General features: G+C 45.4%; 2 protein-coding genes across 4 annotated transcripts in view; one reads left to right on the forward strand and one right to left on the reverse strand.

Moving 5' to 3' along the window:
* ADAMTS12 (ADAM metallopeptidase with thrombospondin type 1 motif 12) overlaps positions 1-4352 on the reverse strand; it is a 181215-nt gene extending 176863 nt beyond the window's left edge. For 2 of the 3 annotated variants that reach the window (XM_065047519.1, XM_065047517.1), the window contains exon 1: positions 3894-4172. In XM_065047519.1, the coding sequence (XP_064903591.1) occupies positions 3894-4020 (127 nt within the window). In that variant the 5' untranslated portion in view covers positions 4021-4172. Of the gene's footprint in view, positions 1-3893 lie in introns of all 3 variants that reach the window. The other variant, XM_065047518.1, reaches the window with a different exon arrangement.
* Positions 4353-12868: 8516 nt separating this feature from the next.
* On the forward strand, positions 12869-18688 carry RXFP3 (relaxin family peptide receptor 3). The gene has a single exon (XM_021292300.2). It carries the CDS (start codon positions 13343-13345, stop codon positions 14678-14680), a length of 1338 nt encoding a protein of 445 aa, XP_021147975.2. The 5' UTR covers positions 12869-13342; the 3' UTR covers positions 14681-18688.
* Positions 18689-24050: the final 5362 nt, after the last annotated feature.

A 24050-nucleotide genomic window follows, 5' to 3' on the forward strand; every position in this document is an offset into this window, starting at 1 on the left:
TAATTCACCTTCTGCCAGTAAGCCATAAGATTTTAGGGAAGTCCCACATCTGATATTGTGCTAGCAAAGACAGGCTAACAGAGAATGCCGCAAGACCAGGCCTACATTTCTACAGTTTTCAGCACAACTCATGAAATAATCAAATTAAATGCCTGAAGGGAAAGTTACTCATTTGCTGTCACTGTGCTATTCATCTCTACTTGATGTCTTGAGCTTAATCTGTTGTGGCTTAACTGTTAAGCTTAATGCAAGACCAAAGACTTGCAGTTTTGGACTTCAAACTATTCAAGGAAGTTTTTATTTCATCATTACAGTAATTAGTGTATAAAGGTTAAGGCAAATTAGACATCATCATCAATAAAATGGAAAATCATGCCTAAGCATCTGGTGGCACCAGGATTATCAAAGCAGAGAAGTCTAATTTCTTCCATTCACTCCTTAAATACTCATTTCTGAATGCTAGTCACTAGAGAGGGGAATTGTGCTACCCTAATAATTTACTCTAATATAACTGCAGAAATGAATTATTAAAACGTTTCAAAAAGACCACAGGGAATAAGATTACAACACAACAAAGTTTAACAAGACAAGATTAAAGATCACTATCAGTTTTGTCTAGACTGTTGGGTAGAGGTTAGCAAAGGCTATCAATAACAGAACAACTTACTGAGCCTAATATTAAGCCTAACACACCACTTGACCTTACTAGATGGGTGAGAGTGTAAAACAAAGACAGGACATACGATTTTGGTGATGGTTTTCTGTCCTTCTAGGAAAGAGCAATACTAAACTAGAAGGCAGAGGCAACAAACAGAATAACTTAAGACACGCAGCCCACAATGCAGAAGAACAAGAGCTGTATTCTTCAACACCAACTGCCTCAATTTTCCTAAAGTAATAATTAATTCATAGAATGATAAATGTCCTTGACTTGGAAGGTACCCACAAGGATCATTGAATTCAACTCCTGTCCCTGCACATGACAACCCCACAGTCCACACCATGTGTCTGAGGACATTGTCCAGTCTCTCCTTGAACACTGTCAGGCTTGGGGCTGTGACACCTCCCTGGGGAGCCTGTTCCAGTGCTCCAGCACCCTCTGGGGGAAGAACCTTTCCCTAATGTCCAACCTAAACCTCCCCTGGCACATCTTCCTGACATTCCCTGAGGTTCTGTCATTGGTCACTAAAGAGAAGAGATCAGCAGCTTCTCCTCCTCCTCCCCTTGTGAGGAAGCTGTAGACTGTGATGAGGTCTCCTCTTACGCTCCTCCAGGCTGAACAAACCCAGTGACTTTAGCCACTCCTCATAAGGCTTCCCTCCAAACCCTTCACCAACTTCATAGCCCTCTTCTGGACACTCTCCAGCAGCTTTATATCTTTTTAGCCTGTGTTGCCCAGACCTGCACACAGAGCTCCAGGTGAGGCCGCACCAGTGCAGAGCAGAGCGGGACAATCGCCCCCCTGCCCGGCTGGCAATGCTGTGCTGGATGCACCCAGGACACGGTTGGCCTCTTGGCTGCCAGGACACACTGTTGGCTCATGGTCAACTTGACACTGATCAGAACCCCCAGATCCTTCTCCACAGAGCTGCTTTGCAGCCTCTCTTTCCCCAGTCTGTATGTACAGCCAGGATTGCCATGTCCCAGATGCAAAATCCGGTACATGTCCATGTTGAACTACATGCAGTTGGTGATTGCCCAGTTCTCTGATTTGTCTAGATTCATATTAAAACACTACAGGTTCCCATAAAACTTCGTGCCATCAACGATTAAATTGATGGAATCTACCTCTGTGCCACTGACAAGCCTTGGAGTTGGCCTCCTTCTCCTTAGACACCTCAGTCGAGCAGCACTGCTCAGGGATTTACAGGCCAGGAAAGGGAATACTTCCCTGCATGGCTTGAGTAGCTCCATAGAACACTCTGCCTTTCTGCAACCACAGCCTGAGCACATGGGCTTGCATTGGTGTGGCCAGCAGGACAGAAACATCAGGCTGAGCAGGACATGTTCAAGTCAGTGCTTTGCCTTGCAAGCACAGTGTTTGCACAGGGCATGAGCAAGGTTCAGGTCCTTCATGCTTGTTTGAAGCATCTAAGAATTGTTTCAAGTTGCTGAAGAAACCTTCCCTGGAGACCCTTCTAATTCTACATCATTAGAAACATCTGATAATACTCAAAACCATTGCTGTCTGTTCTGCTACTCTCTGGATTCAAACTCACCACACATGGCCTATATTAAGAATGGCTGTACACAAAATGAATAAACTAGGATAAAGAGAAAAACATACATGGTCTGTCACTAATGACAGGAAATGCACCGTTTCTTTTAGACAGATAACATATTTGCTGACAAAATTCCTTTAAGATGTGACACATAATCATTTGCCATTGTTTCACCTCCATCTTTGTAGTTCATCTACATCTGCCCCTCAAGACTCTCTGCCTTCTTTTCAAATGATTGCTTGGGATAGGAAATAGCACCGTTCATCTCTGCAGGAGGCCACAGAAAGGCTGTTTACTCTGGAAATGCTCCAAGCTGTGAAGCCCCATGGCAGAGAGCAGGTCTTCAACATTCAGCAAGGGCATCCTTAACTGCACCATTCTCCACACTCATCACGGATGTGGAGGTAGTGCAACACTTAAAAGTCACTTCAGCTATGCAAGACATAAATTTTAGTCCTTCACACTTCATTCAATCTTCCTTTGCAAAAAAAAATAGCCAAATTTTGAACTGTTCCTTTACAAACAGTTATTTGCAAACACTTAGAAAAGCCTAGGTTTTTCATGCATAGAAAGTTATGTTAATTCTATATTCATTTCCAAATGCCTAACAATTAAGCAGTTACTAAGTGCTAGCACAGCCATCCCTGTTCTGTCCCATGTAAAGTCACAAAAATGCAATAATTGTTTGCATTCACTTCCGATGAATGCAGCAGGAAGTAAGTTCAGGATAATTGTTCATTTATCAGGCATCTTACTTCACCACTTTCCCTTTCCACCATCTCTAAGGGACACAGAAGATTTTCTCCTGTGTTCAAACTCTCCCACTAGCAGCACCACAGCTGCTGATCACATCAGGAAGGTTTTCAGGAAGAAAAATTTCCTCCTGCACTTTGGGGTCCTCTTCCATCAGGCAAAGTCTTCCAGCTAATTATACTTTTTCTCTCTTGGGAGCTGCTTCTCTGATTTTCCTTATAACAGGCAGCAGAATAAAATTCCTGAGTTACACTCCCCCAGGGAGGTGTGCAGCTGGTACCTCTGGTGGAATAAAATGAATCCACCTGAGGGAGCAGCCTCAAGAGACTCCTCTCACATATGAAGCCTCTCTCTTAATTTAATCCCTCACTGAATACAAGCAACTCGCAGTGGGGCTTACATCCTGGTAACACTAATCCTTTTGTGCAGAAGTTATAATTTGTTTAAAAAAAGAAAAAAATGAATAACCAGAACAGTAAGTTTGGTGGGTTGTTTTGGTTGGTTGGTTGGTTTTTGTTTTTTTTTTTTTTTCAGTTTAGTAGTACAAAAGATTCCGGTATTTAGAAAGATGCCTCTTAACGAGGAAGATGAACAAAAAGCAACATTTAGCAAGACCTTCACCTACACAATGCAACTCAACGACTCCCAGAACACAGCTGGAGCCGTGCGCTCCCACTTCCAAACTTCAAATGCCCCGGAGCCGCCGGTGCCCGGGGGCGCTCGGGCAGCGCCAGCAGCAGGCGGGGGACGGCGGGGCCGACACAGCGGGGCTCACCGCCCCCCGTGGCCCCGCCGCGACCCGAGCGGCTGGAAGCACACCCGCGGCGAGGCCGCTCGGCGGAGAGGCGGCAGGAACGCACTTTCCCTCCCGCCGTGCCTGGGGAACTCCCCGCACCCCAGCCCGCCCCCGCTACCCACCTTGCCTTCCGTCGGGGAAGAGGGAGTCTCCGGCCGGCGGGGTCCTGGCCAGACAGGGCGCTTGGGCGTGAAGGACGAGCAGCCAGAAGGAGACGTGCGCCGCCCGGCTCCACACGGCACATGGCATGGTGCGGGCGGGGAGCTCCGAGCGGGGCGCCGCGACCGCCGAGCCCTAGCCGGGCCGCGGCATGGCCGGGCGGCGGGGCAGCGGCAGAGCGGCCTCTCGGACCCAGGCGCCGCTCCCCACAAGCGCTGCGCGGGGCCGCCCCGGTGTCTGGTTTCCACCGGCGGAGGAAGGAGGGCTGTGGGGAGGGAGCCACTCCGCCTCGGAGCCGCCGGGGTTAACACGCCGGAGCGAACCGGGCCGGGCCAGAGGGGAGGGGAGGAGAGGCCGCCCGCGGGGGCTGCCGTCCCCCCACTCCGCCCTACATCGTGGCAAAGGTGGGGCGTGAGCCCCGGCAGCCCTCGGGGGGGCCGGCCCGGACGAAGCAGCCTCTTCTCAGGGGACACCCGCGGCGGGGCCGAGGAAAGATCCCGCAGCCGCCGCGGCAGAGGCTGCCCCTGCCCGGCTTGTGGCAGGAGCGCTCGAAGCACGCGGGGATTCAACGCGTTTTCCGCCTCTTCCCGCCGCGACGGCCTCGACTCTCCCGAAGCGCCCGGAGCCCAAGGACCTCAGGGCCCGGCCGGGGCCTCTGGCTCCCGCGCAGCCACAGCCCGGCCCTCCAGCTGGTCTCCCCGGGCGCCGGGGCCGTTCCAGTGGGCTGGCACGTTGGGACCCTTTCTGAATGTCCTCCCTGTGTAGGGGAAGTTTCTAACAGCCTTGGCACCTACTTTTTTATGTGTATGCCATGGACTATTGAGGTGCTGGAGAGAGTTCAGAGAAGGGCAATGCAGCTGGTGAGGGCTCTGCAGCACAAGTCTGATGAGGAGCAGCTGGGGGAACAGGGGCTGTTCAGCCTGGGGAAAAGGAGGCTGAGGGGAGACCTGTCTACCTGTCACTGTCTACAACTACCTGAAAGGAGGTTGAGCATGGAGGGTGTTGGTCTCTTCTCCCAAGCAGCAAGTGACAGGACAAGAGGAAATGGCCTCAAGTTGCACCAGGGGAGGTTTAGATTAGATGTTAGGAAAAATTTCTTCCTGGAAAGGGTTGTCAGGCACTGGAACAGGCTGCCCAGGGAAGTGGTTGAGTCACCATCCCTGGAGGTGTTTAAAAAGCATTTAGATGAGGTTCTTAGGGACAAGGTTTAGTGCTAGAGCTAGGTTATAGTTGGACTTGATGATCCTGATGGTCTCTTCCAGCTGAAATGATTCTATGACTCCATACCACCGATCCCCTCAGGCGAGGGATCCTGAGGTTACTGCACAGACGCTGCTCCCCAGATACCAAGGTGGGTGCCCAGGGCGCTGCTTGGGTGCCGTCCTGTCCTTCACACTTGGGCTGAACTCCTCATCTGCCTTGGTAGCCTTCTGCTTAAAACTGACTCAGACTTTCCTGAAAGTGAACAGCTGTCGCAGTTCAGCTGCCTTAACTGTGAGAACGGAACCTCGAACCCCAAAGAATGAAAATGCAAGAAAGAGTTAAAACTCCAAGGATTTCTAAATCAGATGGAAACGTGGCTTCTCACAGGCTTGAGACTTGATAATTCTGGAAACAGAACATGTTTATAAAAGAGTGATATTTGACTTATGAGTCATAATGTGCCCTCTTCTAGCTAACAGGATGACACTATGCAAAAGATGATTTATGTAATATTTTACATCCAACAACACTTGCCAAGAGAAGATTTGTTCATTGCAAAGTGTTTTAATGTAGCTGTCTATATATTCTACATATGAATAACGTTACCTCGCTTGTTACAGGGACAAGTTTCCTGGTGTGCTTACCATTAGGATTCTTAGAATAGTGTAGCCACATAGTGGGCACTAGACTGTTTGATGGTATTGGATGTTGTAGCCTGCTTATCTTCTTGTCAGTAATCCCATGAAGTCAATTTAAAGATGTGAGCTGAAATTGGTATAATGTCTATAACACTTAACATTTTAAAAACACTTGACTATTGTTGCATACAACAAGCTACACAATTTGCTGTGAATATTTTAAAATCATTTAAGAATAAGGAAGTACCTAAAGGAATAAAAAGGTAAAGGACTGTAGAATGAGCAGAACAGGCTAAGAGCATTGAAAAAAAAGGGGTGGAAGTTCAAGGCATGGGTGTATGTTTACAAAGTACTGTTTTAACAAACTTACTGAAGGCAATCAGAAAAACAGCCCTTCTATAAGAGGTATATAACTATTTGCTTCAATTTCCAGTCATCGTTTTAGAGAGGTGTTCACTGTGTCTGATGTGAGGCAACTAGTATTTCATGTAGGATCCCATCTTGGTTTCTTCCTCAGCAGGAAAAGTTAATGCCTGTTGGGTGTAATTCTCTCCAAGCATGAGTTGGTTTTTGTTCTGCCCCTTCCTGAGGCTACAGAGTTCCTCATTCTGGACTAACTCTCTCAACCTGTTGCTCCTCTTCGTTTTCTTCCCTGTTATCTCTTCTCCAGACAGCATCACATGAGTGAAAGAAAATATCAGGAAATGATGAAAAAATAAAAGCCTTAGTAACTCAAGAAGAATTTGTGGGAATATGGGTGGGAATATGGGTGGTTTTGTTTTATTTGATTTTTTTTTTCTTTTTTTTAATGACCAAAAATTGTAGATGCAAAAGTCCTACAGAATGGAGAAAGGGAACTGTGGGAATCTGATCCAAAACATCTATAATTCCCTGGGCTTTGGGCCAGCATGCACATACAGAGAAGAAATTATTCACTGTGTGTAGTGTCAGAGAATACCCCGGGGGACAGTAGGTTTCCTGCCTAAGGGATGCTGTGGCTGTAGCTGACACAGTCACGCACAGTTAAAATGTGAAGCAATGGCACAAACAGAAAGGACTTTCCTGCTGCGAGGACATACTTAGGCCAGCTATTTAAGTGAACAGGATTTATGGCATTGTGTCTTCCCAGTACAGACTTGATTCAGAAGAGCATTTGTGCACTATTAAAATAAGATACCTATATTTTAAACTATTTGGTCACTCATTAATAATTGTAAAAATCTAATTATAAGGAGTTAATTAATGGTTTCCTGTTCTGAGAGACATAACATGAGAGACATCACCTTGGAGATTTTTATGAACGTAAGGGCATTGTTTTAATATACCACAACCTCAGTTATAAAAAGAAAATTAATACAATACCACATCAGTTGTGACATCAAAAGTATTGCAGTTCAGTAACTGCAGCTTAACACAGAAAAGCTGGCACAGTTATTGAAAGGAGGTCAGAAGAAAACAAGATTTGTGATCAAGAGACACAGTCAAACCAATGCACAGTCCAAGCACAGTCAATATCTGTGTTCTTTTTAAATGGAAGTAGACCTTAAGGCCAGAAGTAAAAGAACTGTGTGTATAGGAATGTATATGCTTGCATAAACGTGTACAGAGAGACAGAAAAGCAGAGATGAGCAGTGAGGAACAGCAACATAAGTTATGTGATTTGACGTTGACGGGTTGCTACAAAATGAAGCCAAACTGAAGACAGTCAGGAAATTTTGCCTCACTGGATATGAGATTCTCTGACACAAACTGTAAAAACCTAAAAGGCATATAATACGCACTTGCTTGTCTGCTCGCCTGGTGAGTGGGGAGAGAAGATACTTCTGGAGGATAATGCATCCCATTCTGTCACGTACAAGATGAGGCACTGTCTGGACCTGACTATCTATTAACTATACAGGCAGATTAACAGTTTGCTTGGACTAGAAATGTTGAGAAGATGGATCACACATGATATGGTGGGCCATGTTAAAGGTACTGAGTATTAGCAGAGAGAGGAATTAAAACAGAATTACTCTGAATCCCAATGACTGTGGAGTTTGCTGGGTAGTTATTGTGCATTCATCGATATTTTTTCTTGACACAGATTTAGATGGACGTTTGTGAGTACTTTTATTTTTGACTTATCCCCTCTTTCTTATCTACAGATGCAGCCTCTTAGTACAGCTAACTGTCAGTAACTGAATCGGAGACACTGTAAATCTCTCAACTTCCATTTAGCCTTCCATAGCCTTTAAAGATTTTTGGAATTTCTTAAGTTACTCATGCAAAAAAAAGTATTTGCTGACATTCAACTTATGGTGTGTCTGTAGGAAGATTCAGGTAACAGGAAGAAGTAAACTCCAAAGTAGTCAGTGATTCTATTACATGAGGTTTTTTGGGATGCCGGATTCCTGATCAGTGTTCAAGCATGGGTTGTTATTTGTAATTGGTGAGCTAAGTCACAAAACGGTGATTTCTTGCTTGGGCTATGTGAGTTTAAAAACTCATTTGGTCTTAGTGTCAGTACTAACTGTTTCAAAGCATGTTTCTGGAGCAACTTTGAGATTAATTTTTTGTGAAAATTAGTGCCAGGAAAGCATGTGATCAGTGATCTACCTCAAAAGCAAATGAGGAGACGACATGAACAGAATTAGAGTAATTTTTAAGTTAAAATTTTTATCTGTATTCATATATTCATTTCTGGAGAACATGTCAGTGGTCCATTAAGCATACCAATTATGTTTTCCTCTGGGTATGATGACTGTGTTGTCTAACTGAGATTTTGTAGTGAAAACCTGTGTACACTTCTTTCTGCACTTTTAAGAAAATAATTGCCATGAAAATCTTACCACGGTGGACACACACAGAGTCACACCAAACATTCACTCGCAGGATGGAGAAAGTAGAGTTGTAGAATTACAGAATCATTTAGGTTGGAAAAGATTGTTAAGATTACCAGGTCCAGCCATTAACCTAATACTGCCACGTCCACCACTAAGCCATGTTGCTAAGAACCTTGTCTGAATGCTTTTTAAACACCTCCAGGGATGGTGACTCTACCACTTCCCTGGGCAGCCTGTTCCAGTGCCTGACAACCCTTTCCGTGAAGAAATTTTTCCTAATATCCAATCTAAACATGCCTTGGCACAACTTGAGGCCATTTCCTCCTGTCCTGTCACTTGCTACTTGGGAGAAGAGGCCAACACCCTCCATGCTACAACCTCCTTTCAGATAGTTGCAGACAGTGATAAGGTCTCCCCTCAGCCTCCTTTTCTCCAGGCTGAACAGCCCCAGTTCCCTCAGCTGCTCCTCATCACACTTATGCTCACAAAAAGACAAGAGAAGACCATATGGGTTCCAGAAATTAGAAATGAGAAAATAAACAAATATGTGATGTCCATTTTTTCCCTATTTCTCTTTCCTTCTCCTGCTCCAAAAATCTGTTTTAGTGAGAAAAAATGTCATAAAAATAACTATTCATAAAACAGAATTCTTTGGCAAGAATGCAACATTTAAGAATAATATAAAGCTAATCTGAGTAACACATATTAATAATTCTTTTTAGTGAAATGTGTTCATGAGCGTTAGTATTGCTACTCATTGCTTCGGTATGTTGAATAGAGAAAGATAAAAAAAATCCTTTGCTGCTACAACAATGCTGCAAGAAATAGTGCCATGTTTCTGTATTTAAAACAGTGATACATTAAATATTTCAAAAATCTGCTTTAAGCTGCAAAAATGGCTTTCGTATTAAAAACAGAACCACAATTCCCATGCCAAAACATTTCAGAACAGCATGGAGCTGGCTTAGTCACTGCTGTAATCATAATACATCCCTCATTTGTGAATGAGATCTGTAAAGAAAGTGAAAAATGATAGGGATACTTCAGGGTAAGTTGTAGAAAAATTATGATTTTCAGCAAATGTTTATTTGGCGTATTATGTGAAATATTTTTGAGTGCTATTTGAGAACTACTTACAGTGACACTTTTATCTCTGATACAATATATTCTAAATCAATGTGCCGTTTCTGTTGGTGGTCTGATCTGGTGCAAGCTTTTTAAGTTTCAGATTGATGCTATCTGAAGACAAACTAGCAGCCCTATGGATTGTTTTAGCATAGTACTATGTAAACCCAAAAAGCCTCTTAAAAAACGCTGCAAGATCTGTTTGAGATTTTCAAAGTTAACAAATCAGCCATTTTTTCCCTATTATCACCAGAATACTTACCAAAAGGCTGTGCCCATCAAATTTATTACTGTTTTCAAAAAGCTTGAGTCCAATTACACTGGCACATTGATAAAGACTCCAGAAAGTCACATATTAACAACAAGCCTTGGGCAGCACTGGTGGAATAAATCATGAACAAACAGAAGACAGTATTTTCCAGAATAATAGTCCTTAGGTAATGTATCAGATTAATTTTGCAATACTTTTCAAAATAGCAATGACTTTTAAAACATTTTTCCAGCTATGGAAATGTTCTGGTGGTGCGACATATAAATTATTCGGCTAATATTTCTTTTATTATTCATCTAGATTTAGCAAGTTCCCTTACCTGCCTGTAAAACTTCCTCTCTGAGGTAAGGAATGACTGAAGAAAAAGACAAACCACTCAACACTGAAAATAAATTTGTCCAGTGGTCAAAATATGAGCCAAAAACCTGGACAAGTATTTCCCATTTGCAGCTCTGAGTTCAAAATCAATGACCAGTGTTCCCAGGAGATACTTCAGTTCACACGCTGGTGATTTCTCTGGGTGGACAACAAAAAAAGCAATATATATTCAGACATTATTTTCCTCCCCCTCCCCTTTCTGAATCTTTACTACCGTTCAGCTTCCACAGTATATCAACAAGATATACAAGCAGGGAAATATTCAAATGGTAGATGAATTTCATGCAAGACGTGGTTTCTCCAGTTTTTTCCAATGAAATATTTAAAATTGGACGTGGAGATGGCAATGTGATCAGAATGGGGCAGAATTCAGTCTGGAGAAAATATACTTCATTGTCCATCCTACTAATGATTTACCGAGTGAATGTGTCACAGCCTCTGCGTGGCTCAATTACAGATGATGTTTCCCTTGTGAACTAATAGTGGAAGGACCAAGTAGATGGGGTAAATTGAACAAGAAGTTGCTTGTTTCAACCTTCATTTCGGATAAGTGATGACACTAGTGCCAATGCAGCCAGAGCTGCTGAGGGCTGCGGGTCACTTTGCCTCTGGAACCATTTGCAGAACCTCTGCAGTGGTGCGGCTCTGACTAAAACTCGACATTTTTGCTTTGCTTGTTTATATGGTTGTTGCACTACTCATGCTAAAGAATCCCTGTCTTTCTCTCCTGCCTGTACTGTTTTACAGTCAGCGGAGCAACAATGATGGGGCTGATGGGGTTGTTTGGTTTCATGGCAAGGATGGTTTACTTTGCATGAGAAAGTCTGAGAAAGTGTTGCCATTCAGCAGCCCAGGGGGTACCACTTACTGCCCCACTATTGAGAATGCCACCTGAATGCAACTCTAGTCAGCAATTATAAGGTACGGAAGCCTAGAAAAATTCCATGATTTGCAAAAAGCTCGGAAGAAATGTCAGGAGTCCATTTTTCAAGGTCTGCTGCAGTCAGCTTTTTGAAGGCCCATTATTTCATTTATTTTGTTTTGTTCTAGTACCAATGTATTTAGCGTAGCAAGTAATCTGGAGGCTGTCTTCGCAGAGTATTACATTGCTTATTCCCATAAGTTGTACCCTCATCATATACAACACAAAAAAGGTATGAAACTTTGTAGTTACTGTTGTTCCCCTTTCACACTCCTGTGATCCAGCTGATAACTTTTACAGGGTCACTGTAGATGTAAACCAGAGTAATGAGTGGACTGCTGGCAACAGTTGGCACACACGGCCATCTCTTTGGAGGGATTTTGATGAGATAAATCAGTTTAAACACTAGGGAGAAATAATGTACTTGTTAAATCTTTCCTTAATCTCCCCCAGATGGCTGATTTACAGTGCTTTATTTAGGTATACTTAGTATATATTTCGCTTTCAGAATGTGCACTTACCAAAGTAATTTATTCGCAAGCAGAATAGGAGAAGGAAAGCCTCGGTTCCTGTTTCTATCGGTTGCTGTTTCTGCAGCAAATTGGGTGGCAGAGCACAGGGCAGGGGTGTGCCGGCTGCCGCTGCTCACCTCCCCGGGCCGGCGCTGCCGCTGCCCGGCGCGCCGAGGCCCTCTGCGGGCGATCGGCTTCCGGGATTCCGCGGCCGCCCCTCGGCCTCCCGCGGAAGCGGCATCTGCCCCTGGCGGGTCCTGCCCGCTTCTGCCTTCGCCCCGGCGCTGCGTGCTACCGGCAGCCGGACTTCACAGCTTGGTTGTCCCTGCCGTTCGTTCTAAAATTAGGGATAGTACCGTCTTCCCATGACCCGAAAGTGGGAAAGGTGTTTTGTCTGTCTCTGCACTGTATCACAGTATCACAGTATGTTTGGGATTGGAAGGGACCTCAGAAGATCATCTAGTCCAATCCCCCTGCTGGAGCAGGAACGCCTAGGTGAGGTCACACAGGAACATGTCCAGGTGTGTTTTGAATGTCTCCAGGGAAGGAGACTCCACAACCGCCCTGGGCAGCCTGTTCCAGTGTTCCATCACCCTGACTGAGAAGAAGTTTCTTCTCAAATTTAAGTGGAACCTCTTGTGTTCCAGCTTGATCCCATTAACCATTGTCCTATCATTGTTTGCTACCGAGAAGAGCCTGGCTTCATCCTCATGGCACTCACCTTTTACATGCTTATAGACATTAATAAGGTGCCCCCCTCTTCTCCAAGCTAAAGAGACCCAGCTCCCTCAGCCTTTCCTCATAAGGGAGATGCTCCACTCCCTTAATCACCTTTGTTGCCCTACTCTGGACTCTCTCCAGCAGTTCCCTGTCCTTCTTGAACTGAGGGGCCAAGAACTGTACACAATACTCTGGATGGCGTCTCACCAGGGCGGACTAGAGGGAATGTGGTCGACAGAGAAGCACGTCCAGGGTTGGTGCCGAGGTTTCTCAGGCAGGAAAGCGCAGGTTGTTTAGGGCTTGCCTCTCATCTGAGCAGAAGAGCGACGCCCAGCAGCACGTCCCAAGCGGAGGAGGGAAAGCGGCGGGCATTTTGGAGCCGACCCGCTGGGCGGACTTTTTTGGGAGAGGGCATCGCCTCGGATCGGGAACTTGCCAAACTCAGCCCACGGAAAGGCGCCGCTCGGTTGGTTTACACGCCCGGTCCCCAGCCGGGCAGGCGGAACGGGAGGGAGGCGAGCGGCAGGGATGCAGCCGCTGTGAGTGAGCGAGTGAGAACTGCAGGGCCGGGGGGGGCGGGGGCGCGGCCGCCCCCACTCAGCACCCGGGAGAGCTCCGCCGCCTCGCCGCGCATGCCCCGGCCCCGCCGGCGCGGATATAACCGCGGCGCGGGGCGGGATCGACTCCAGCCGCGGGGACCCGCCGAGCGGGAGAGTCGCCGTCCCCATTCCTGCCGCCGCTCCGGCAGCCCGCCCGCCGCTGCCGGCTCGGGGCTCTGGGAAAGGCTCCTGCGGACCCGGCGCCCTCCCTAGCATGGGATGGGCGAGCCCTGCGAGAGCGGTTCCTGCTCGCCAGCCGGCGGCATGAAGGAAGGAGCGGACTGGGAGTCCTGGGACTCGCCACTGGGTTTGCTGGAGGGTGCCCAGATGGGCAACAAGAGCAACATGTCCTTCCTGCAGCTCTTCAAGAACATCAACCTGGAGCGAGCGGACGGGATGCAGGGGGACAGCTCTGATGTGGTGCGGATTGTCATCTCACTGGTGTACTCTGTGGTGTGCGCCATGGGGCTGGTGGGCAACCTGCTGGTGCTCTACCTGATGAAAAGCAAACAAGGCTGGAGAAAGTCCTCCATCAACCTCTTTGTGACTAGCCTGGCAGTGACTGACTTCCAGTTTGTGCTGACCTTGCCATTCTGGGCAGTGGAGAACGCACTGGACTTCAACTGGCTCTTCGGCAAGGCAATGTGTAAGATCGTCTCGTATGTGACAGCTATGAATATGTATGCCAGTGTCTTCTTTCTCACTGCCATGAGTGTGGCTCGATATCGCTCTGTGGCTTCAGCCTTGAAGAATCAGCGGCGAGGTGACCCACTGGGTGGCTGCTGCTCTGCCAAGTGGCTTTGTGCACTCATCTGGCTGTTAGCTATCCTAGCTTCCCTGCCTCATGCCATTTTTTCCACCACTGCCACCGTATTTGATGATGTGCTCTGCCTTGTCAAGTTCCCCGAGGGCCGAGGCAGCAATGCCCAGTTCTGGCTGGGTCTGTACCACATCCAGAAGGTGCTCCTGGGCTTTGTGGTGCCACTGGCCGTCATCAGCCTCTGCTACTTGCTCCTGGTGCGCTTCATCAGTGACAAGCATGTTGGCAGCACCTGCAGTGGCCCCAGCACCAAGCGCCGCTCCAAAGTGACTAAGTCAGTGTCCATCGTGGTGCTGTCCTTCTTCTTGTGCTGGCTGCCTAACCAAGCACTCACAACGTGGGGCATCCTCATCAAACTCAACGTAGTGCACTTCAGTACCGAGTACTTCCTCTCCCAAGTGTACCTGTTCCCCATCAGCGTGTGCCTGGCACACTCCAACAGCTGCCTCAATCCCATCCTCTACTGCCTCATGCGCAGGGAGTTTCGAAAGGCACTGAAGAGCCTCCTCTGGAGGATCACCTCACCTTCCCTCACCACCATGCGTCCTTTCACCGACACCACCAAGCCTGAGCAGGAGGAGCAGGCCCTGCACGCCTTGGTGCCTGTCCACCCTGTTACTGCTGCTTCTCCTGCTGCAAATGTTCAGCCGGAGGTGGCCTACTACCCCCCTGGGGTGGTGATGTACAGCAGCCGCTATGACCTGCTGCCTGCCAGCTCCACGGAGCAGCAGTGCTGAGATGGGCAGGGGGTTCTGGGGGGTGGGACTGTGGGGTCCATTCAAGATGTGGCCCTGGGATATTGAATGCCTGGTAGGGACAAAGGGAGGAGGTATGTGTAAAGAAGGGATTCTGTGTGAAAGATATGCTTTGGAGGTTGTGCCTGCTCTCAGAAGCTTGTTGGTGGAAATTGTTTTCTTGAAAATGTCCCCCAGACTGGAGAACAGGAGTAGGAGGAGGCAATGGTGGTCCACTGGGGATTGGAGTATCTCTAGGAGATGCTTTTAGTGTTTGTATGTGTTCTGGGGAAGAGGAACTGGGGAGGGTGATGGGACTCCAGTCAGGGGGGATACAGGATGTGAAAGGCATTGTAGGGAGGAGAGGGGCTGGGTGGGTTGGAGCAAGGCTGGGAGGCCTCCGCTCTGTCACTCCAACCTGCAGGTGCAAGTAGCAAAGGGCCAGCAGCCCTCACAGCCCTGTGTGTGTGTTTGTGGCAGGCGGAGGGAGCTGGGCTGCTTTCTCACTGCTGCGTAGCATTGTAAATAGTGCCAGCCTGACTATGGTCCCTGCCCCCCGGGCTCCAGTAGGGGCACAGGGATCAGGCAGCCTATGTCCTGTTTCACACCTGCCTTGGTGGAACAGCCAGGACAAGTGGGTACAAGGCTCCTGCTTGTTCAGGCTTGGCTCCTTTCCCCTCTCTTAGGGACCCAGAAAAGAGAGGGGACAAGGAGCACTGTGGGCCCCTCCAGATTTGTGCAGGATCTGCTTTTCTAGCTCCCCCCATCCCCTCTGCTGCTGCCAGGACACAGAGCAACCCTGATAGCTAAGGAGAAAGCCAAGTACAAGAACTTGCAGCTTCATGAAGAGGTGTTGCTTTGCCTGGTTTTGGAGTGGATGAGGTCAGACCCCTGATACAGTGTTCACCATCCTCTCTTCAGGCTGATGCGGGAGAACCCACAGTCCCAAACTGTGTGTGGCAAGAGAGATGTCTCTCCCAGGGCACTGAGGCTGCATGTTTCTGTCTTGCTGCACTTCAGACTGTTCGTATTTCACTCCAGCACAACTGTAAACTAAAAAAAAAAAAACAAATAAAAAAAATAAAAAGGGGGCAGGGAGGAAAATAAACAAATCATAGCCACTTCAAGCTGCTTGCTCGGGGATACTTCTAGGTTCAACTGAAACCAAGCACAAAGCTTTTCTGTTCTGTGAAAGTGTTTGTTAAGGGTCTGCACTGATACTTGCCAGTGTTTCAGTCAACTCCAGTTCAATTCCTCTGGTGTGAGGAGCCCTAGAGCCTGCAGGTCACTGCTTTTGCACCCTGGAGAATGGCAGGGACAATGCCTGTCCCAGCCTGTGTTCCAGAGAAACAACTGGGAAATAACTAGGTGTTGACCTGAAAGAAACTTTTAAGGGCATGAAAAAAGCATAATTTTAAGCTGTGAAACTTTTTATGGTAAGCTTATGTATTTACTTTTTTTTTTTTTTTAATTAGGAATAAAAATAATTTAAAATGGAAAGATAAAAATATTTCTTTTAAAAGATGAAAAATTCAACAATTCTGCTTTTGTTGTCAAAACACAAGTTCATTAATCCCAAATACTGCAAATGGGAAGAATATACAAACACAATATTCAACGTCCCTCTCTATTTCTAGCCCCTTACCCTGGAGCCTAACTCCAATATCTGCTTGACTCTGCTAAAAAAAAACATTTCTGCAGAGGGTTGTTTGTCACCTCTAAGTACTGATGTGGAGAAAACTTGCTGTTTCTCTCCAGAGAAAATTGCTGTGCTGTTAGTGGCAATTATGCTTTGCAGACTCTGATAGGTTTATTGTATGTGTTGGTAACTCCTGTTGTAAAATTCAGGTTTGGACTGGAAGCAGCTGGTTCTGCTACTTGTAAGAAGAAGCTGTTCTGTATTTTCAAGGCAGAAGAGATTTCTACTACAGCCTTGGGAGCTTGCTAACTGGGAAGATACATGTGCCTGGAGAAGAACCGCAGAAGCAAGCTGGCAGCTGATGTACATACTTATACAGATGCAAAGACTCTGAAGAAATCAGATATATCCACGGAAGAACTTGAGCTTCTAAGTACTGTACAACTGCCCCTCTAAGTTCCTAAGTCCTGACTTGGCTGCCAGTTGAAGTCTGTAGGTACTTAAAGGTTTTTTCCTAGTAAATTTTTTTGTGCCTAGAAGTCTGCTCCTGAGCATGCCTAAATCTGCTTATGTCTGTAGCACTTACCTCTGTGCTTCATGGGGATCTCTCAGTCAGGACTGTCCTCAGTGTGTATCTGAAGTGAGGGAGGCAGCTCTGCATCCCAACACAGACCACATGGTGCCAGGCCACACTAAGGAGGGGCTGTAAACTTAACTCATTCCCCCCATCCTTTTGCATGTATGTACAGATGTGCTGCTTCTGTCCCACCTTCAATGCATGTGCAGATTATGCTCCTTCCTTTTCTCTTTTGAAATGCTAAATAAGTGGGCAGAGCTTTTGCCCATAGCCTAGGAAACTCAGCTTCCCCCCTTGCACATCCCTGGGGAATGACTGAATCTCTGGTCTACTCCATGTATGTGCTCAAGTCCTCTGGCTTGAAACAGTTCCCTGTCGCATGAGTTGCTCACTGTTGCTTGGTCATAAAGGGAAAACAAGCCCTTGAACACTGTCTTGGAGCATAGTGGTTGGGTGTAACCCCTGAAGAGGAAGTGCCAAGATTTTTTACCTTGTAAACACAGATGAGGATATTGGATCCAGGCCTGGATTCTAGGTCTCCCCTTTCCGAGAACAATGATTAACTTGCTCTCAGGTCCTGGTTCAGTTAAAGTTTCAGTAAGCCATGCAAGAGCCTGAGAGCTTTCTAGACCTATAAATCTAGCAGCCCAATGTGTCAAAGCATTTGCAAGAAATGCATCTGAGTCTCGCATGTTCTGGGAGAAAGCCCTAATGCCTGTGCTAGCAGATGAAGAAAGCTACACAGCTGTATGAGAAAAGGATGTCTCCTTTTCACTTAGCTCCAGAGTTCAGAGAGATCTAACCATGTCTAAATGGGCCAGAAGAAAGTACCTAAATTAAGAAAAGTGAATGTGTCTCAAAGCCAGACTCTCTTCTTAGTGTTTGCTTTTGAACAGCATAGTTTCTTACTTGGCTTGCTGGAATTTTAATCCCTATCCTGATGCTTAAATGTTCTTGTACATTACATAAAAAGCTTTCCAGGTGTCTAAAGCATAACTATGAATGTCTATAGATAGGAAATTGCCTAAAAGACATCCTCTGTGCTGCTCAGCCTAACAAAACCTGTGTGCTTTTGTGGACGTCAATGCAGACATAATTTTACGCCAGCAAAACAACACAGTAAAATAGATGGTGTTCAGAACAACCCACAGCTAGGCCATAATGCTAGCAAGGTACCATGCTCAGAGGAAGCCGCAGGTATCTGATCACTAAAGACATGAAAACTTGACATTTTGCAAATCACCCAAATAGAAAAATACCTTGAGGGACTGGTCTATGAACTTAGACAGCAGCTCTTTCTTAAGCCACTGATCAGGTGTAGGTCATGAGTTCAAAAAAGGCACAATCCACCCATTGAGCAAATGTTGGTTTAGGCCAGATTGGCAGGTCAGGCTGTGCAGGTCAGTGTGCGCCCAGCATGGCCAAAGAACACTGCTCCAGCTGCATATGAGCAGAGGGAAATTCTGTTTCACATGTGCTGCAAGTCCCAGCTATTTGTACATGAGGTCTGCGCTCTGTAGCATGGGCAGGGGCACCAGCCTGGACATCGCGAGGAAGGGGCAGCTGCTCTGAGTGTGCACATCAGGCCTGTGGCCTGGACAGAAGGTCTTTAAAGCTCCAGTTTTGAGACTACGTGTTAACTACAACAAATTCTGCTGGGTATCTGGTGGTTTCATAAGTAATCAGCACAAGATGCTTCAAAACCACTTGCGTTCCCTTCAAATGTTCATGTCTTCATTTGTAACAATTGCCTTTTCATGGACTAAAATAAAGACAGCTGAAGGATGCAAAACAATACTTATGGAATTCTTTAAGAGATTTTTGTAACCAGCCTCCTGCTGTTGGAGATTCCTGGTGGGGTGCTGGTAGAGAGGGGCACATTGCCACAGAATGACAGGAACCCGAAGGTGCAGGCTGACATCTAGTGACGAACTGGAAAAACCTTTAAAGCCCAGATGTTCTCATTAGGCACTAACTTTGATTGCCTAAGGACCTTTAAATATCTCTCTCCCTCAAATGACTAACCAAGCTCTTAATGTAATAACAACCTCCAATTTCCAGGTTCCCCTTTTTAAATGCCTCTTCAGTAGAAATATTGCTTCACTTTCTCTTTGAATTATTTAAGTACTCACTTTAGCAGTATAAATCAAATGCAGTCCCCTTCATTCCAGTTCACTACTGTCTGCTTTGAAATCCGATTATTCAAATGACTGCCTATGCAGAAGCTCCGATCTAATCACCATCCCTGAGCTTGGGCAGGCACAGGTATGGGTATGGTGCAGCTCAAGGACATTAGATTGGGAGCTTGGATTTCAAATTCTTAGTAAGGCTTATTTCTCTCCTGCTTCAAAAGAGAATTCTGATTAATCCATTCAGAAGGAGTTATCAAAAATATCTTTTTATAATGATTAAGCAGCTATAAGAATCTCCTCCATGTACACTCTCAGCATCAGTTGGTGCAGTAGCTGTTGAGACGAAGTCTGCAAGAAAAGGCTGAGCAGCCAGTTAATACATTCCTTTGTTAAAGTGCTGCTGGTAACACACCTTAGACCTGTTTCCTAGTTGCAGGAAGTTGTTTTCCCTTAGAAGTGGCTCCTTCAAATCCTCCATATGTTTGTGCATAGCCTCAGCATCCTTCACAAAATCATAACTGTAAAATACAGGCTCATAGGATGCCTGAGTAAATTGGGCCAAGACAGAAACAATTTATTTGGTCATTTAAGTTTTTTGAAACCTTGGCCTACCTGCTTGAAGAGTGCTAACAGAAGGTTAAGGTGATCAACTGCAGACTATTCAGTGTGGGAAATAACAAAACACTTGGATGTTGACTCCCTCACTCATCCATTCCTTGGGAGAATGAGATACTGTTTCTCCAAGGACCTGTGTTATGAATTGCACAGAACAGCTGAATGACTGCACTCATTGCACAATGGTCAAATTAACTGCTCAACACTGGCTTCTATATCATTCTTCAATGAACCATTCCACTTCCATTCAGAAGTCACATCTAATCTAATGTTGGATAAAACTGGAGTAGTGCAGAAAAGTTCTTTGTCTCTGTAGTTCTGAAAAACTCCCTGATCAGCTTAGACCAGAAGTCTGAAAACCAAATATCTTCAATTTTCTTTTCAGGCCAAATCCTAAAACTGAGATTATTAATAAAGTTGCTACCAATTAATAGCTACCAACAATTAGCCGGGAGTTGAGATGATAAGAAAATCACAGCTGACCAAGCTAGTAACCTTCTATGATGAGACAACTGACCTGGTGGGTAAAAGGAGAGAGTGGATGTTGTTTATCTTGACTCAAAAAAGGTTTTGATGCTCTCCTCCCTGACACCCCTAATCAGTAATGAATGGAATAGATAAGTGGAAAGTGAGATGGATTGAAACTGGCTGAACTTCCAGGCTTGAAGTGTTGTGATTAGCAGCACGAAATCCAGCTGGAGGGCAGTGACCAGTGATCAATACTGAGGCCAGTCCTGTTCAACAGTTCTGTTACAATGAGGGTAGTAAAACACTGGAGGAGGTTGCCCAGATAGGTGGCAAATGCCCCATCACTGGAAACATTCCAGGCTACGCTGGATGGAACTCTGAACAACCTGATCTAGTTGAAGATGTCCCTGCTCATTGCAGGGTGGCTGGATTAGATGACCTTTGAAGGTCGCTTCCAACCCAAACCATTCAATGAATCTATGATTCTATCAATACCTTCATTAATGATCTGATGATGCAACAGAGTGCACCCCACCATGTTTGCAAATGATACAAAAATGGGAGAAATGGCAGATACACAAGAGGCTTGGGCCACTATTCAGAGGGACCTTGATGGGCTGGAGAAATGGGCCAAGAAGAACCTCAGGGGGTCCAACAAAGGGAAATGTAATAAGCAGAGCATTGCCAGCAGATCTAGGGAGTTGATCCTTCCCCTCTGCTCAGCCTGGTGAGGCCACATTTGGGATGCAGTGTCCAATTCTGGGCTCCCCAGTACAAGAGAGAGATTAATTTACGGAGAGGCTCCAGTATGATGTAGGGCTTGAAGCATCTGTCATGTAAGGAAAGGCTGACAGATCTGGGGAGCTGAGAAGATTCAGGGGGATCTTATCAATGTGTGTGAGTACCTGATTGGGGTGGGGGTTAAAGAAGATCGAACCAGACTCTTCTCAGTGTTGTCCAGGGAATGGACAACAGGCAATGGACAACAGGCAATAGGCAGAACCTGAAATTCAATACATTTCATTTAAATGAGGAAAAAAACCCACCTTTTTATGGTGAGTGTGGTCAAACACCAGAAGAGGTCACCCAGAGAGACTGTGGAGTCTCCATCTTTGGAAATACTCAGTATCTGAGCACATGCAGTCTGGCCAGCTGCTGTAGCAACTTTGTGCTGAGCCCGAGGACTGGACTAGGTCACCTCCAGAGGCAACCCCAACTATTCTGTGCCTTGGTGTGATTCTGTGACGGCAAATAAATTGCTACGAATACGTCTTTGTTCCAATACAGTAGAATGTGCACATGTCTGTCTTGCCTGACATTTTTTCTGCAAAAACTCTAAAAACTAGATCACCTCCTATTGTATATTCTAAATTATCTAATATATGTTTATGGTCATAAAGAGATTTCAAAAATGCTTTCACTGCTTTTTATTACTGCTGAAACAGTTGAGGGAAGCTTAGAGGAAACATACTCTTCCTTTTGCCCATCAAAAAGCATTTTCTGCTGAACCCCAGTCCCTTATTAATAGGCAAATCCAGTGATGCATATACAGGTAGAGAGCTATCCATGAGCTCCTGGACTGAAAGTAACAGGTCTCCTATAGCACTGTATTAAATAACTGCTCAACATGTACAGCTGATAATAAATAGTTAAAAAGAAGAATCTAGTTTGAATTTCAGATTTGGGATTACATTTTCAGAGACATAGACTGAAATTTTGAATTTTGAGCACACTTGGTATGAAGTCATTCCAAGTAAAATGTTCAAAAAACCCCAACATTTCTGTTCAGAAAGGAACAACACCCTTTAATAAGGTGCCATCTCTCAGAGAGAAACATAGTTTTAACAGCTGTTTTATTGCCATATTTTGCAATGTTATGGCAATCTAACTATATGTGGCATATATTTCTTAAAGGTCTTTTTATTGGGATTGGGTGTTATGTTGAAATTTCAGCACGTACTAAAGAAAGAGGTAATCCAGCCCCCAAAATCCCTGGAATCTGATAACTTGCAAATTGCATTGCAATATGTATGGCATTTATTTTATTAAAAACAAACAAACAAACAAACAAAATCAGATCTGAATGTTGAAGAGCACAACAAATCATTTGAGATACATTTGCAGTTATATGGTGACACATGCAACTCCAGGCTAGTGCTCCCAGCCTTTAACAAAAGGTATCTCTGCCAGAACCTTCTTCTTCCACTCATGTCTCTCCTTAGACCCCGCATTTCTGCTGTCTTTCCCTCTGCTCCTCAACACCTTATGAGCAGAGGCGCACTGAAAACAGAGAGGTCAAAGACCCTGAGGCTGTCTGTTGTGCTCTCTGTGTCCTCCACTGTCCCTTCCTCCTGTTGCACCTTACTTGTCAGGAAGAAATGCGACAGAAATTCATCCACCAAACAAATGAGGGATGGCTGCACTCCAGGACTGAGTCTTGGCATTAGCACTGAAGGTTTCAAAGGCCAGATTCTACCATGAGTTTGGTGCTAAGTGTGTTCTTGGTGGGCTCCTACCTATGTGTTCATGTACTGGTGTCTTCATTGGCATTACACAGCTGGGTTACAGCTATTAGTAAGCAACTTTCTTTTGCTGACACATGAAAAGAGAGAGCTGAATTGCAGCAGCACGTCACTTCAGGGTGAGATGAAACAGGAGGAGAATTGATGCTAGAAAGCAATGCGAGGCAAGGCAGGGAGCTCCTACGCCCTGGAGAAGTGCTATAATGTCATTAAACACCGGGGGGCAACCAAGCACCCAGCCTTCAAGTAAGAAAATACTTGATCTACTGAAAGACAGCAGCTCCGTTCACTCTCCTCTTTGGAGCAGACATAGCCTTTGATAATTACCCTTTCAAAAATAAATCAAATTTTTTAGAAAAGGTCACAGATCTCTCTCCTTGAAAATATCAGGCAGGATCTGCTTATCTCAGTCTACTGTGCAATCCAGAGTGAGAGCACTGAATTTTGTTTTCCCACTACTGCAAGTGCTTACCTGGAGCAACACAAGGCCATACTCTCTGGTTTGATGTCTCTGCATGATGTGAAATCATTATTCTTTAATACACGGGTAAAATATGAATACATGGGGAAGTAAAAAGTTCATTTTCAAGAGGAAACATTAGGAAATACAACTGATTAACATGTTTTGCATACCTAAAGGAGCAATGTATGAAACTGAATACACCATAGAAATCAACAGAATTACAGGTTACTTTTCACAATTTAGTCTTGAACAAGTGACCCTGACCATTTGCTGCTTAAATAAAAAAAGAAGGGGCAGCTAGGGAATAATAAATGAATGCTGGAAACTTAGAGGGAAAAGTTTGGGCTTATAGGTCATTTTTCATAGCTTTATCATGCCAAAAATAATTTAAAGACACTTTACAGCAGATGCTTCCACCCATATCCTTCATGAAGCAATCCCTCTACAAAAATATCAAATGTCATCATTGTCACACCTCCTGCTCACACCACTCTCCCTATCTTTTGATATGCTGCAGGGACTGGTACCATTTCATGGGCACCAATGCTAAAGTTGCAAGTTCATCCTGACTTGCGTAGTTTACCTGGAAGAAAAGTGTCTCCCACAAACCACCTGAGTTGCTTTTTTTCCAAGAAAGTCAAACAAATGTAATGAGATCACTGTGAAGACCAGAATGAACATCAGGGAAGAAAAATGTTACTAACACTGCGAGTGCTCTAAACAAGAGAACCAAAACTTCCTTGAATGGTTTGCTTGCATGACAGGCCTGCTTGTGAAATGGGAATGTGGCAGGCATTCATAAGAGAAAGAAAAAGGAAAGTGTCATTTAGATAAGATGGCAACCTTGTTTCCTACCTCATTTCATTCAGTCATGACTAATTCTGTTGAAGTGGGAGGGAGGAGGGGTTGGTTACCTCAAGACCCCTTGTCTTTATCTAAACATATCATTTGCATAAA

The sequence above is a fragment of the Columba livia genome, chromosome Z (assembly GCF_036013475.1).
Source record: "Columba livia isolate bColLiv1 breed racing homer chromosome Z, bColLiv1.pat.W.v2, whole genome shotgun sequence".
NCBI lineage: Eukaryota > Metazoa > Chordata > Aves > Columbiformes > Columbidae > Columba > Columba livia.

Coding starts and splice junctions, on each gene's coding strand:
- RXFP3 (XM_021292300.2), top strand. CDS start 13,343: ATGGGCGAGCCCTGCGAGAGCGGTTCCTGCTCGCCAGCCGGCGGCATG.